Source organism: Schistocerca nitens, chromosome 3, assembly GCF_023898315.1.
Source record: "Schistocerca nitens isolate TAMUIC-IGC-003100 chromosome 3, iqSchNite1.1, whole genome shotgun sequence".
Lineage (NCBI taxonomy): Eukaryota > Metazoa > Arthropoda > Insecta > Orthoptera > Acrididae > Schistocerca > Schistocerca nitens.
This window is the reverse complement of record NC_064616.1, coordinates 846,626,445-846,643,718: the sequence shown is the minus strand read 5'-3', so window position 1 is coordinate 846,643,718 and position 17,274 is coordinate 846,626,445. Positions and strand designations below refer to the sequence as shown.

At 37.8% G+C, this 17,274-nt stretch overlaps 1 protein-coding gene across 3 annotated transcripts in view; it reads right to left on the bottom strand.

Annotated features, from left to right (window-relative positions):
• Positions 1–17,274, bottom strand: part of LOC126248869 (nuclear pore complex protein Nup98-Nup96-like) — a 213,018-nt gene that overhangs the window by 69,130 nt on the left and 126,614 nt on the right. For all 3 annotated transcript variants that reach the window (XM_049950313.1, XM_049950314.1, XM_049950315.1), the window contains exons 10-11: positions 14,235–14,444; positions 212–446 (exon numbers count right to left, since the gene is read on the bottom strand). In XM_049950313.1, coding sequence (XP_049806270.1) covers positions 212–446; positions 14,235–14,444 — 445 coding nt within the window. The remainder of the gene's footprint in view (positions 1–211; positions 447–14,234; positions 14,445–17,274) is intronic.

Genomic DNA, 17,274 nt, shown 5'->3' with positions numbered 1-17,274 from the left:
GAACATATTTTGTGACAATTTTTGAAGATCAGATGACAGCAAAGCCTGTTGAAACTGGCTCTTCAACTATTTATGCAATCTTGGCTAAAGAAAGTTTTTCACAAAGTAAAACAGATTGCTCCTCCTCATTTCTGAAGATGAGAAATTTCAATTTTATTTAATATTATGCATTCAATAAACTTTTAATATTTTGTAGCAAGAATCACATTACCAGAGGTGCAGTCCTAGTGTCCTCTTCCAGTCTAGGCGTTCACATACATTAACTGTCTCATCATTTGCATTGAACAAAGGTAATCCACAGATAAGCAAAAATAACTTCAGTCTGTCCCTCTTAACAAGTCCATCAGCACCAATATTGATCCATGCTGTTACCTGCTCCCTCATAAGGTGATTAACAAACTGACCTGACGATAACTGTGTCAGCAATGTAATCATGAACAGATCACCTGTAAACATTGAACAATAAATTAAACAACATAAAGTCTGAACTGGAATATTGACAATATTATGATAAGGATTGATTGCTACTCATTGTAAAGATGACGCACTGATTTGCAGACAGGCACTTTCATATACAACTGTCTTTTCATCTTAAAATATTTCGTTCGCTACGAAACACCAAAACTGGTAATATAATGATGGTGACTAATGTTTAATTAATTTAAAATTTTCTAACATAGATGGAAATAACTTAAATAGTGTCTGGAACACCTTTAATCCAAACAAAACCAGTTACTATTCATGTTTCTTCACTTCTGTCCCACTGTACAAAATATTCATCCATACTGGATTTTACATTAATTGAACACAATTTCACCTTTTGCAGGACAACCACACTCACTCATGGTTGAATGACAGTCCTCATTCCAGCAATGAATTTACTTTCCATTTTTTTTAAACAATTTTGTATGTGTCTGTGGCCTGATGGACCAGTCTAACTACATTGCCACCCATATCTTCATATTTTTTTTTTTTTTTGTTAAACACTAGCTAGTTTTAGAGACTTTTTAAACAAAAAGTTAATGTAAAATACTAGCTACTTTTACACTTTTACATACACCATGAACCTGCCTTAGCAGGAGGGGAGGTGAGACTCCTACATGGTGCACCCGAGGCAGCAGATAGGGGATGCCTAACTGCCTTACCCGTTGACTTCAGTGACTTAAAATCCCTCTTGTGCACCAAAAACGTCTCTGCAGTTAACAATCCTAGTTGTAAATCTTAACTTGCTCCAGCTAAAGTTAATTATCTTTATTATTATTATTATTATTATTATTATTATTTCTTTACTTTCTCAGACGTTAAGTCTGGTTGAGAATGGAAAGTGACGCGGACCTTGATCAAGCGTCACTTCCTATTAACTGTACGGTATGTGTTATATTGCATTTAGGAACTTTCGGGTAATTGAACATGTATCAATAATTACGGATTTCTGTAGTTGTATATATATGGTTGGATGTAGCTGTATTGCATTGATGTACTGGTGGATATTGTGTGGTATGACTCCTGTAGTTGATAGTATAATTGGTATGATGGCAACTTTATCCTGATGCCACAGGTCTTTGACTTTCTCAGCCAGTTGGATGTATTTTTCAATTTTTTCTCCTGTTTTCTTTTGTATATTTGTTGTATTGGGTATGGATATTTCGATTAGTTGTGTTAATTTCTTCTTTTTATTGGTGAGTATGATGTCAGGTTTGTTATGTGGCGTTGTTTTATCTGTTATAATGGTTCTGTTCCAGTATAATTTGTATTCATCATTCTCCAGTACATTTTGTGGTACACACTTGTATGTAGGAACTTCTTGTTTTAAAAGTTTATGTTGTAAGGCAAGCTGTTGATGTATTAGTTTTGCGACATTGTCATGTCTTCTGGGGTATTCTGTATTTGCTAGTATTGTACATCCGCTTGTGATGTGATCTACTGTTTCTATTTGTTGTTTACAAAGTCTGCATTTATCTGTTGTGGTATTGGGATCTTTAATAATATGCTTGCTGTAATACCTGGTGTTTATTGTTTGATCCTGTATTGCAATCGTGAATCCTTCTGTCTCACTGTATATATTGCCTTTTCTTAGCCATGTGTTGGATGCGTCTTGATCGATATGTGGCTGTGTTAGATGATACGGGTGCTTGCCATGAAGCGTTTTCTTTTTCCAATTTACTTTCTTTGTATCTGTTGATGTTATGTGATCTAAAGGGTTGTAGAAGTGGTTATGAAATTGCAGTGGTGTAGCCGATGTATTTATATGGGTGATTGCCTTGTGTATTTTGCTAGTTTCTGCTCGTTCTAGAAAGAATTTTCTTAAATTGTCTACCTGTCCATAATGTAGGTTTTTCATGTCGATAAATCCCCTTCCTCCTTCCTTTCTGCTTAATGTGAATCTTTCTGTTGCTGAATGTATGTGATGTATTCTATATTTGTGGCATTGTGATCGTGTAAGTGTATTGAGTGCTTCTAGGTTTGTGTTACTCCATTTCACTACTCCAAATGAGTAGGTCAATATTGGTATGGCATAAGTATTTATAGCTTTGGTCTTGTTTCTTGCTGTCAATTCTGTTTTCAGTATTTTTGTTAGTCTTTGTCTATATTTTTCTTTTAGTTCTTCTTTAATATTTGTATTATCTATTCCTATTTTTTGTCTGTATCCTAGATATTTATAGGCATCCGTTTTTTCCATCGCTTCTATGCAGTCGCTGTGGTTATCCAATATGTAATCTTCTTGTTTAGTGTGTTTTCCCTTGACTATGCTATTTTTCTTACATTTGTCTGTTCCAAAAGCCATACTTTTATCATTGCTGAATACTTCTGTTATCTTTAGTAATTGGTTGAGTTGTTGTTTTGTTGCTGCCAGTAGTTTTAGATCATCCATGTATAGCGAATGTGTGATTTTGTGTGGGTATGTTCCAGTAATATTGTATCCATAATTTGTATTATTTAGCATGTTGGATAGTGGGTTCAGAGCAAGGCAGAATCAGAAAGGACTTAATGAGTCTCCTTGGTATATTCCACGCTTAATCTGTATTGGCTGTGATGTGATATTATTTGAATTTGTTTGGATATTAAGTGTGGTTTTCCAATTTTTCATTACTATGTTTAGGAACTGTATCAATTTAGGATCTACTTTGTATATTTCCAATATTTGTAGTAACCATGAGTGGGGTACACTATCAAAAGCTTTTTGGTAATCAATGTATGCGTAGTGTAGCGACCTTTGTGTAGTTTTAGCTTGATATGTCACCTCTGCATCTATTATCAGTTGCTCTTTACTTCCTTGTGCTCCTTTGCAACAGCCTTTTTGTTCTTCATTTATAATTTTGTTCTGTGTTGTATGTGTCATTAATTTCTGTGTAATGACTGAAGTTAATATTTTGTATATTGTTGGTAGGCATGTTATGGGGCGATATTTTGCTGGGTTTGCTGTGTCTGCTTGATCTTTAGGTTTCAGATAAGTTATTCCTTGTGTAAGTGTATCAGGGAATGTGTATGGGTCTGCAATGTAACTGTTAAATAATTTAGTTAGATGTGAATGAGTTGAGGTGAACTTCTTTAGCCAGAAATTTGCTATTTTATCTTTTCCAGGGGCTTTCCAATTGTGCGTAGAATTAATTGCTCGTGTGACTTCATGTTGCAAAATTATCACTTCAGGCATTTGTGGTATCATCTTTTATGTGTCTGTTTTTGCTGTTATGTTGTACCGGATTTGACCATATGTTGCTCCAAAAGTGTTCCATGTCTGTTATGTTTGGTGGATTGTCTATTTTAATGTGTGTGTTATCTATTGTCTGGTAAAATTTCTTTTGGTTTGTGTTGAATGTTTGGTTTTGTTTCCTTCTATTTTCACTTTTTTTGTATCTTCTGAGTCGTTTGGCTAATGCTTGTAATTTCTGCTTCTTTTCGTCTAATTGCTCTGTCGCTTCTTGTTGTGAGATTTTACCTAACTTTTTTCGTTTTTTTTCCGAGATTTCATTTCTTATAAATTGTGTTAGCTGTCCGATGTCTTTTCTCAGTTTTTCTATTCTGATCTGTAGCCTGTGTTGCCATGCTGGTTTTGTGGGTTTCTTCTGTGTGTTGGTTGGTTCTGATCTCTGTCTAGTGTGTATATTTAGTGTAGTGAGTGCTCCTATATAAACCAGTAGTTGTAACTCTTCCATAGTTGTGTTTTCATTTATTTTGTTGTGTATGATTGTGTTGATAGTTTTTATTGTTGTTTCGACTTGTGGGTTATTTGGTGGTCTATGCAAGAATGGTCTTATGTCTGTATTTGTGTCTTTGTATTCTATATATGTCAGCTGAAATTTTTCTTCTATATCTAACATGTGTGTCACTTTGTGTTCTATTTGTGCTTGTTCTGGTGGCTGCCTTAAGATTTCGTTTTTCTCTGATTGTTTAATTGGTGCGTGTTGTTCTTTGTTTGTTTGCTCTGGGATGTTTGTGTCCATTACTGTATTTTCTTCTTCTTCTGATTGCACATTATTTTGTTCCAGTATTTCTTGTTTGATGTTTTCTAATTCTGACTGGGGTATCCTGTTATTTTTGATTATTACACGGATCTGATCAGCTAGTCTTTGTTCTGTTAAAAATTTTAATTCTGGGTATCTGGTAATAAATGTTGTGTATACTTGTGATCTGTATCCAGTTGTGTTGGTTCCTAGGTTTGTTGCTTGGTAATAACAGAACATGAGGTGTCGATTAACTTCATCTGACCATCTCATCCTCTGTCTTTGTTTTCCTTCTAGGGTGGTTGCAGGAAGCATATCCTGCAAAACACCTCTATTTGGATTTAAATCATTTTCCAGTTGGCTAGCAGTGTCGTTACCATTGTGGGCGGGCATAGGGTTCAAGCGTCGTCCCCGACCATGACGGCGCTTGTCCGAGGCTTCTTTAGTTCTGTCCTGAACCAACTAATCACACTAAAAGGGGGGGGGGGGGGGGGGTTAGCCCTATTAGTGGTTTGTTCTTTTCGTCGCCTTTTACGACTGGCAGAACATACCGGAGGCCTATTCTTTTCCCGGGCCTCCACGGGTTTTATTATTATTATTATTATTATTATTATTATTATTATTATTATTATTATTATTATTATTGTTAATAAGGAAAATATACCACCATCCCGCCCAAAAAGGCAGGTAAAGGCTACATTGGAATCAGTGGGTAGCCAATTAGAAGACACTAATGAATCTGAGTGTTTGGAATCACCTAAATTCACACTGGCATACAAAAAGAAGATTCAACATAAGATAGTAAATTATATAGCAACCCACAACATAAACTCGCTGCTTAAAACCAGAAAACTCCAAAATTCCGCAAATGAATTAAATAAACAAAAAAATTTAGTAGCAGGGCTCCAAGAAATGAGAAACACAATAGATGACCAGTTCAAATCACAAGCCTATAGAAATTATAATGGGAAACGAGGACAGAGGGTTCTGAATCAATGTCCCCAATTTGGAACAGAATTTATTGTAAATATAAAGATAACAGATTCAATACCCAATTTGCAAGCAATATCAACAAGAACTGCAGCTCTCACTTTTAAAACAATGAATAAAACCTACACAGTTATAAATGCACATGCTCTCACAACTGAAAAAAGTTTTCTATCAAAAACAAAGGAAGAGGTATATAAATTTTTGTACTTTCTCGAGCAAACGGTGAACAAAATAAATAAAAGGAATATAAAAATCTTACTGGGAGCCTTCAAGGCCCAGCTGGGAAAAGGAAAGGAAAGTAAAGATATAATTGGAAAATGGAGCCCACAAAACTTTGCGAACAAGAATGGTCAACGACTAACTCTGTGGAGAACACGACCTTGTATTTAAATCAACATACTTCAAGAAGAAGCCAAATAAACTTAAAACATCGAAACATCCAGACTGCAAGAAGGTTGAGTGGCAGCTAGACCACGTCTATATAGAGAAAAATGTTCGTAAAGAAATCTACGACATTACAGTATTGAGAGCAGCAGACACAGGCTCAGACCACAACTTAGCTAAAATTAAAATTGAAGTCAAATCCACTACATTAAAGAAAAAGAATAAAAAACTAACAAAACAAGGTGGTGGTATGACCCACATTAGCTAATTAAAAATGACAAATACGAACAAATAACACTAACCATTAAGGTAACAGACAATCTAGAAGAACTGGTGTCAAGTCTCAAGAAACAAGCAGACAATCTAGCTCCCTTGCACCCACAAAGAAAACCTGCATGTTGGACCACAGAATGTGACGAATTCTATGAAGATAGACACCAAGTACTGTTTAAGTTCTGAACAAACAGAACAGAAGAAAATGCCATCATCCTCAAAAATGAAAGAAAATCACATGAAACCCTGGGAGAACTACCAGAAAACTCCATATACACATGATGAACTCTACAGAAAATAATTACCACAAAACCAATTCCAAGAACTACTACAAAATCTTTGGGAAATAAATAGAACAGTACGAACCCCCGATGCCAATACTGAGAGATGGAGATGGAATAATGGCAAACAGAAGAAAGAAAAGAAAAGTAAAGAAAGGGGGATGGGGGGGGGGGGCGAAATCATGGCAAAAAGGCTTCAATAAACTTTCTAATCGTGAAGAATCCAAAGAACTCTTACAAATCTATGTAAATACCACAGTTAAAACTGAACCTAACAAATCAGACCCCCCCCCCCCCCCCACAACTTTCCAAATAGTAAAAAGATTCCCAAAGGAAAAACAAATTGCATGTGGAGAAGATCAGGTTTTTGTTGAAATGTGGAAATATTCAAGTGACACAGTCAAGACTCCTTGCACAAGGCATTAACAAAAACGTGGGTAACAAGAGTTCCCTGAACACTGCACCACTGCCATCACCCATGAACACACGAAGTGGTAAGAGAAATCCAGATGTTTACAGAGGAATATCTTCCCTTGGCTGCACATACAAGATTTTATCTAAGCTCCTGAATGGAAGAATCAAGGAAAAACTGAAATGGGAGTTAGGGGAATACCAGGGAGATTTCGAACCATGGAGAGACTGTGCAAAGCAGATCATTAGTTTGAAACTGATTATGGCACCCTATAGGAAACAGAACAAACATCTGGCAAGAACATTGGTTGCTTTTAAGAAGGCATGTGACTGCTTCCATAGACCTTCTGTACTAAAAATTTGAAGGAATCTGGGACTCCATCCAAAACTAACTAAATCAATAGGACTTACTCTAACGAACACCAAATCGAAAGAAGTTTAGAGGAGAAATTTCTGAACCATCCTTATCAAAACAAGCTGAAGACAAGCTGACAGGCAGTCACCATTAATGTTCAACTGTGCCCTGGAATACATAATAAGAAAATGGTACAAGGATAACCCAAAGAACATAAGAACTGGAAGTGCTAAACCGTAAGTTTCGACTGCTTGGGATTTGCTGATCTTCCTCTCCTAGCCAACAATGTCCAAGGAATGAGACACGAAGTTAAACTGCTACAAGAAACAGCACACAAAATCAGCCTCAGAATGTAATTTAAAAATGGATTATGCTTACTGGCCCACCACTCACAAAAAAATCAGAACTGATTATAAATTTAAATATTTAGGTGAAATCTCAACTTACAATCTAAATGAGAAACCATCATGGCAAAATAGAATACAAAACTGAACAAAGCAAATTAAATTACCAAAAACACATGCAACAAGAACAGTGTATTCATAGATGCCTGTCGTCGTCGTCGTCGTCGTCGATCTGGTCTTCAGTCCAGAGACTGGTTTGATGCACCTCTCCATGCTACTCTTGTCTTGTGCAAGCCTCTACATCTCCGAATACCTACTGCAACCTACATCCTTCTGAATCTGCTTGGTGTACTCATGCCTTGGTCTCCCTCGATGATTTTTACCCTCTGCACTTCCCTCCAATACTAAATTGATGACCCCTTGATGCCTCAGAAGATGCCCTACCAACCGATCCCTTCTTCTAGTCAAGTTGTGCCACAAATTTCTCTTCTCTCCAGTTCTATTCAATACCTCCTCATTAGTTATGTGATCCACCCATATAATCTTCAGCATTCTTCTGTAGCACCACATTTCAAAATCTTCTATTCCCTTCTTGTGTAGACTAGTATGTATGTATGTATGTATTTATTTATTTATTTATTTATTTATTAAACTGGGGACCTAGAAACAACGGAGATGTTTCGTCCCACCTTAGTGCTCAGTGGTTCACAACCCCACAACAGGTCACATCAGTCCACCCACCCCACCACTGCCCCACACCGAATCTAGGATTATTGTGCAGTTTGGCCACCAGTGCACCCCATGGGAACGTCCCATGTCAGATGAGTGTAACCCCAAATGTTTGTGTTGTAGAGTAATTATGGTGTACATGTATATGGAAACAGTGCTTGTGCAGCAATCGCCTACAACGTGTAACTGAGGTGAAATATGGGGAACCAGCCAGCATTCACCGAGGTAAATGGAAAACAGACTTCAAAACCATTCACAGGCTGGTTGGTACACTGGACCTCAACAATAATCCGCTGGGCAGATTCATGCTGGGGACCAGCGCGCCTTCCCACTCAGGAAGCAGCGCATTACACTGCACAGATAGCCTGGTGGGCTGTGTAAACTAGTCATTGTCCCAGTTTCAGTTCAACACATGGCTACACTCCACACGCAAACTTTCAGGAAAGATTTCCTGACACTTAAATGTATACTCAATGTTAACAAATTTCTTTTCTTCAGAAACACTTTCCTTGACATAGCCAGTCCACATTTTATATCCTCCCTACTTCAACCAGCATCAGTTATTTTGCTTCCCAAATAGCAAAAATCATTTACCACTTTAAGTGATTTCCTAATCTAATTCCCCCCACATCACCTGATTTAATTCGACAACATTCCATTATCCTCATTTTGCTTTTGTTGATGTTCATCTTATATCCTCCTTTCAAGACATTTTCCATTCTGTTCTGCTCCTCTTCCAAATCCTTTAGTGTGCCTGACAGAATCACAATGTCATCGGCAAACCTTAAAGTTTTTATTTCTTCTCCATGGATTTTAATTCCTACTCCGAATTTTTCTTTTGTTTCCTTTACTGCTTGCTCAATATACAGATTGAATAACATCGGGGATAGGCTACAACCCTCTCTCACTCCCTTCCCAACCACTGCTTCCCTTTCATGCCCCTTGACTGTTGTAACTGTCCTCCGGTTTCTGTACAAATTGTAAATAGCCTTTCGCTCTCTTTGTTTTACCCCTGCCACCTTCAGAATTTGAAGGAGTATTCCAGTCAACACTGTCCAAAGCTTTCTCTAAGTCTACAAATGCTAGAGAAGTAGGTTTGCCTTTCCTTAATCTATCTTCTAACATAAGTCGTAGGGTCAGTATTTCCTTGCATGTTCCAACATTCCTACGGAATGTAAACTGATCTTCCCTGTGGTCAGCTTCTACCAGTTTTTCCATTTGTCTGCAAAGAATTCGTGTTAGTATTTTGCAACCATGGCTTATTAAACTGATAGTTGGGTAATTTTCACATCTGTCAACACCTGCTTCCTTTGTGAGTGGAATTATTATATTCTTCTTGAAGTCTGAGGGTATTTCGTCTGTCTCATACGTCTTGCTCGCGAGATGGTATAGTTTTGTCATGGCTGGCTCTCCCAAGGCTGTCAGTATTCTAATGGAATGTTGTCTACTCCTAGGTTTGTTTCGACTTAGGTCTTTCAGTGCTCTGTCAAGTTCTTCACACGGTATCATATCTAGCATTTCATCATCATTTACGTCCTCTTCCATTTCCAGAATATTGCCCTCAAGTACATCGCTCTTGTATAGACTCTCTGTATACTCCTTCCACCTTTCTGCTTTCCCTTCTTTGCTTAGAACTGGGTTTCCATCTGAGCTCTTGATATTCATACAAGTGGCTCTCTTTTCTCCAAAGGTCTCTCTAATTTTCCTGCAGGCAGTATCTATCTTACCCCTAGTGAGATAAGCCTCTACATCCTTACATTTGTCCTCCAGCCATCACTGCTTAGTCATTTTGCACTTGCTGTCGATCTCATTTTTGAGACATTTATATTCCTTTTCACCGGATTCATTTACTGCATTTTTATATTTTCTCCTTTCATCAATTAAATTCAATATTTCTTCTGTTACCCAAGGATTTCTACTAGCCCTTGTCTTTTTCCCCACTTGATCCGCTGCTGCCTTCACTATTTCATTTCTCAAAGCTAACCATTCTTCTTCTACTGTATTTCTTTCCCCTGTTCTTGTCAATCATTCCCTAATGCTCTCTCTCTTTGAAACTCTCTACAGCCTCTGGTTCTTTCAGTTTATCCAGGTCCCATCTCCTTGAATTCTTACTTTTTTTTCAGTTTTTTCAGTTTTAGTCTACAGTTCATAACCAATAAATTGTGGACTGACCACAACTGCCCCTGGAAATGTCTTACAATTTAAAACCTGGTACATAAATCGGTCTTACCATTATATAACCTACCTGCATCTAGGCCTCTTTCATGTATACAAACTTCTTTCGTGATTCTTAAACCAAGTGATAGCTATGATTAAGTTATGCTGTGCACAAAATTCTACCAGGTGGCTCCCTCTGATTTCTTACCCCCAGTCCATATTCACCTATTACTTTTCCTTCTCTTCTTTTTCATACAATCAAATTCCAGTTCCCCATGACTATTAAATTTTCGTCTCCTTTCACTATCTGAATAATTTCTTTTATCTCATCATACATTTCATCAATCTCTTTGTCATCTGCAGAGCTAGTTGGCATATAAACTTGTACTACTGTGGTAGGTGTGGGCTTTGTGTCTATCTTGGCTACAATAATGGGTTCACTACTCTGTTCATAGTACCTTATCCACATTCCTATTTTTTAAATTCATTATTAAACCTACTCCTGTATTAACCTTATTTGATTTTGTAATTATAATCCTGTATTCACCTGACCAGAAGTCAGGTTCCTCCTGCCACCGAGCTTCACTAATTCCCACTACAAATAACTTTAACATATGCATTTCCCTTTTCAAACTTTCTAACCTACTGGCCCAAATACAGGATCTGACATTCCTCACTTCAATCCGTGGAATGCCAGTTTTGTTTCTGTTGATAGCAATGTCCTACTGAGTAGTCCCCACCTGAAGATCCAAATGGAGAACTATTTTTACCTCCAGAATATTTTACCCAAGAGGATGCCATCATTTAACCATACAGTAAATCTGCATGTCCTCAGGAAAAATTACAGCTGTAGTTTCCCCTTACTTTCAGCCATTCACATTACCAGTGCAGCAAGGCTGTTCTGGTTGATGTTACAAGGCCAGATCAATCATCCAGACTGTTGCCCCTGCAACTACTGGAAAGGCTGCTGCCCTCTTCAGGAACCACAAGTTTGTCTGGTCTCTCAACAGATACCCCTCCATTGTGGTTGCACCTACGGTACGCCTATCTGTATCATTAAGGCATGCAAGCCTCCCCACCAGTGTCAAGATAGATGATTAAGACATTATAAAACAGTTACACAGCCAGAAATAACTTACACAGCTGAAACTACCTGTGAGACAATTAATACAGCATAAACTGACAAAATACTAAAGATAGAAAGAAGAATAATTAGGACAGGTATAAATAAACAGTATCAAATAAATGAGCATTGGAGAATAGCTTCGAATTAATCAGAATAGGAGAATGAGAACACCTGAAAACAGAATTTGTAAGAGAATAATAGAAAAATTGTGGAAAGTAAGAGCAACATCAAATGGATCACAGGAATTAAGGGAGATACGAGGGAACTCCAAATTACAGTAGATGACTAAACAAAATTAATGAAAACTGAAAACCAAAATACTGTAAGACCTACAAAACCAGACTACAAACGAGGGTCAATAAAAGGGCTACAGCAAGGGTTTTGTTTCATTTCAGCGTGCAGAGGAGGAGATTAGTGTTTAACGTCCCGTCAACAACGAAGTCATTGGAGACAAAGCGCAAGCTTGGGTGAGGGAAGGATGGGGAAGGAAATCGGCCATGCCCTTTCAAAGGAACCATCCCGGCATTTGCCTGAAGCGATTTAGGGAAATCACAGAAAACCTAAATCAGGATGGCCGGAGACGGGATTGAACCGTCGTCCTCCCGAATGAGAGTCCAGTGGGCTAACCACTGCGCCACCTCGCTCGGTCAGGGTGCAGAAACTGAAGTCATATTCACCTATGTCAGAACCTTGGAACACTAATACCACAGGAAGAGTGGTCAGAGAGAGAGAGAGAGAGAGAGAGAGAGAGAGAGAGAGAGAGAGAGAGATAGAGAGAGATAGAGAGAGAGAGAGAGAGAGAGAGAGAGAGAGAACAAAATATGTGAAAGAATGATTTATTGGGCAGACACATTAGCAAAACACTCTTCATATAATAATAAATTATAATAATTCTTTTAAAAACATTGTACTATTGAATTGTCTTATTGAATTATTGTTGAACTGTATTGTATTAGTGAATAACAATGACCTACGTACACCACCCCTCCAACTGCAAGGCTTATGAACACCAATCATTATTGCACATGCTGTAACAGCACTGTTTTCAAATGGTAACTTGTTCTTCATAATTTATTTAAACTCTCATCACCATGGAATTTCAGTGCGATCATGATTATTTGTATTTTATACAAATATGGACTATGTGACTTAAGCAGTTCGTGATGCCATTTACAGTGCTGTAACTGGATGACATTATTGCGTGTGTTCATAACTGAAGCATGCAATAAATCACAACTTCCCAAAGACCTTTGTTGCAGTTATCTTCCAATAACATCTTTGTCAATACCCTGATTTAATTTAATACACTGTTTCAGTACGTGGAAGAACGTATCAGTTCTTCCTGATGGCAACACACAACATTTTGAAGACCATAGTGCAGTTTAAAACTGTTAACCACACCCATTGTGTAACTATTGTAAAATGATGGATCTTCTGTTAGGCTAGTACTTTATTAGCCCAAGATTTGTATCATCTTTTGGCCGTTTTTCAACTTTTCCGTAACTTCCTTAAATTTTTTTTTAGGTCTCTAAACTCAATCAAATTCTTATGCATTGCTCACTAAATCTAAATGTCATCCCTTAGTAACTAAGATGTTTACCACCAGCACCATATCATATTAAGATTTTTTTGTTTCGTATCCTTGAGAACTTTCCTTTACAAAACTGTTATCTCCTACTATTTCCTTGGCCAGTGTCACTTAATCCACAACCTTTCTGCTACAACTATCTGCAAACTTTATGTGGAAAAGAGTAAGTTTACTGACATATAGTTTTATGTAAAAAAATAAAATAAAAATAAAAAATGTATCAAAGTTTTCTGTTATTACTAGACAGTTAAAAATTTTAATGTGAGCAATATCAACTTAAAAATAGTTGGGTGTAAGAGATAACTAATTTTCATCTCTGACCTATAAACAGGTAAAAATTAATTATTTGTATTAACGACTACCATAATTTAACAGGAAGACAGACACACCAACACTAGGATGGAGCAAGGAAACTACCTACACTTTGCCTGATAGGTTCTCGGGCATTGCATCTAATGGTGCTGTGGAAACTTTACAATATTTCAATAAGGCAACAGCTTATCATCAGATTTGAAGATTATGACCAGTTTTAATGATGGGAAAACCTCCAAATACCCCTGCTTTCATTTGCAGGGTAAAAAAAGTTTATTTCCTACCTTGTGCAGTTTCTTCCAATTTTGAAGCAGTGGTGGCCCATGATATTTACTGCAATATTGTTCATATTTATTGCAATACACTAACAAGCTGCATTTGGAAAATATATAATCTTCAACTAATGACTTATGTTTCTGAACATGTTTTAATGTCTATCTCACAGGTATGTTCACCTGGGAATACGTTTCTAATTTGTTTTCCTTCGGCTGCTGATGTTCCTTCACAAGTGATCTGTTTATTTTAGAAAGTAAGCAGGATACTGTGTTGCAAATTCAAATCTCACAACAAATTAACAAGCAGCTTATAAGGTACATAACTGCACCGTGTTGTCTTACTTCCTCCCTCAAGTTTACTGGTGACTAAAGCTCCAATCTTCAATGTATGAATAACTACTAACAGTATGTATTACACACACCCTAAACCAAATACGCTTCAATACTTTAAAACCAGTGGTTTGAGACACAAGTACAAAAACTATGTAGCACAGATTGAGCTTTGTGAAAAAGGTTAACTAGTCAAAAAGTACCTGACATGAAATTGCAGAAAGGTTATGCACTCACCATTTTCCCTTGCCAAATTACACGCTTCCTTTATCATGTTTCCAGTTACCAGATTCCAAATGTCCTCTAAATAACAGTCATTTCCAGATTTTGGAGAATACAGTTTTCCATCATGCTGCTTCAACAAAGTGTTCTGATAAACAAATGTCAGCCAGTCACCCAAATACTGTTTCCGCTGCATGAGATTATTATGTGAATTAATTGGTGACACTGTAACATAAGAAAGTATTTACTACAAATAAAATAAGACAAGGGATTCTGATACAGAACACAAAAACAAACTTTTGTTGAAGTTTTTGGGTATTTAAGACAATCAATGAATCCTAAACTTTTCACTATTTTTCATATACAATAGTTTTTGGTCTGGCATCATCTGGGAAGTGCTGAAGACTCGCGTTATGTACGGCACATTTCACTGAAGCCTGATTCTGCATTCATTCAAACATTACACCATCTTTTATTATCTGCAGATTCTATTTAATGTAATGCCTATTCCCTTTCTTTACGAACTCACTATATATTCTTATTAACACTCAATGTTTAAATGTATTCGAAGTCCAAAGGGGAACTTTCTATTCTTGACAAAAATCTGTTAGCCATTTGAACTTTGGTCAAAATGATTTTTAAGAAAAGCACAGGTTTTATCACTTGTTCATGTGCAGTGCAATGCTACCAGGTGACAAGATTAGGCAGCTAGGAAAGTATGGAATGGAAGGAGAGGTTCAATATCAGAACAACACATCGTAACAATGCTCAAGCAATGAATAAAATGTTCCGTATTTATTGTATCAAACACTGAGCTATTTTAACATCAACATTTACCCTTGTTAATAGCACTATGATGCAAGTTGAGAGGTGTGCACCCCTGCCAAATTTTGAAAAGGGCTATCAGTAAAACTCATGCTCGACCAAAAAATCTAACGATTTTCGACCTACCCCAGCTTAACTCAAATAATAATACTTCTGGGCAACAAAATACAATAATTCATGCTTTAAACAGGCTACTTCAATGATATCACATCTACCCACAACATAGGCCAATGACTTGTAGATGAACATAACAATCAAGAAGAAATCCATGTTGAACAGCAGCAGGCATGGTGAATATTAGTTTGGAACATACAAAAAAGGACTTCCTTGATAAATTAATCAGATATGCAATAACTGAAAAAGGCTTTACACAATAAAACTTGTTTAACGTAACACAGACAAGAGCCAAAGAAACTGGAACACCTGCCTAATATACTGTAGAGGCCCCACGAGCACGCAGAAGTGCCGCAACACGATGTGGCATGGACTCAACTAATGTCTGAAGTTATGCCAGAGGGAAATGACACCACGAATCCTGCAGGTGTGTCCATAACTCCGTAAGAGTACGAGGGAGTGAAGATGTCTTCCGTACGCTACATTGAAAGGCATCCAAGGCATGCTCAATAACATTCATGTATGCGGAGTTTGGTGGCCAGTGGAAGTGTTTGAACTCAGAAGAATGTTCCTGGAGCCACTCTAGTAATTCTGAAGATGTGAGAGCATCACACTGCCCAAATCTGTTGGAATGCTGGACATGAATGGATGCAGGTGACCAGACAGGATGCTTAAGTATGTGTCACCTATCAGAGTCATATCTAGATATATCAGGGGTCTTTTATCACCCCAACTGCACACGGCTCACACCATTACAGAGCCTCCACCAGCTTGAACAGCCCCTACTGACATACACAGTCCATGGATTCACGAGGTGGTCTCCATACCCGTACCCGTCCATCCACTTGATACAATTTGAAACCAGACTCACCCAACCAGGCAACATGTTTGCAGTCATTGACAGTCCAATGTCAGTGTTGACGGGCCCAGGCAAGGCATAAGGCTTTGAGTCATGCAGTCATCAAGGGTACACGAATGGCCTATGGCTCCGAAAGCCCATATCGTCGTGGTTTCATTGAATAGACGGCAAATCATCGAGTAAAACTGAAGTGATATCAGGTGTTCCCCAGGGATGCGTCCTGGGACCTCTGCTGTTCCTGATCTATATAAATGACCTGGGTGACAATCTGAGCAGTTCTCTTAGGTTATTCACAGATGATGCTGTAATTTACCATCTAGTAAGGTCATCCGAAGACCAGTATCAGTTGCAAAGCAATTTAGAAAAGATTGCTGTATGGTGTGGCAGGTGGCAGTTGACGCTAAATAACAAAAAGTGTGAGGTGATCCACATGAGTTCCAAAAGAAATACGTTGGAATTCGATTACTTGATAAATAGTACAATTCGCAAGACTGTCAATTCAACTAAGTACCTGGGTGTTAAAATTATGAACAACTTCAGTTGGAAAGACCACATAGATAATATTGTGGGGAAGGCGAGCCAAAAGTTGCGTTTCATTGGCAGGACACTTAGAAGATGCAACAAGTCCACTAAAGAGACAGCTTACACTACACTCGTCCATCCTCTGTTAGAATATTGCTGTGCGGTGTAGGATCCTTACCAGGTGGGATTGACGGAGGACATTGAGAGGGTGCAAAAAAGGGCAGCTCGTTTTGTATTATCACGTAATAGGGGAAAGAGAGTGTGGCAGATATGATACGCAAGTTGGGATGGAAGTCATTAAAGCAAAGACGTTTTTCGTCGCAGCGAGATCTATTTACGAAATTTCAGTCACCAACTTTCTCTTCCGAATGCGAAAATATTTCATTGAGTCCAACCTACATAGGTAGGAATGATCATCAAAATAAAATAAGATAAATCAGAGCTCTAACAGAAAGGTTTAGGTGTTCGTTTTTCCCGCGTGCTGTTCTGGAGTGGAATGGTAGAGAGATAGTATGATTGTGGTTCGATGAACCCTCTGCCAAGCACTTAAATGTGAATTGCAGAGTAGTCATGTAGATGTAGATGTAGATTGGTTCGCACACTGACACTTGTTGATGGCCCAGCACTGAAATCTGCAGCAATTTGTGGAAGGGTTATACTTCTGTCATATTGAACGATTCTCTTCAGTCATCATTGGCCCCGTCTTTCAGGATCTTTTTCTGGACGCAGAGATGT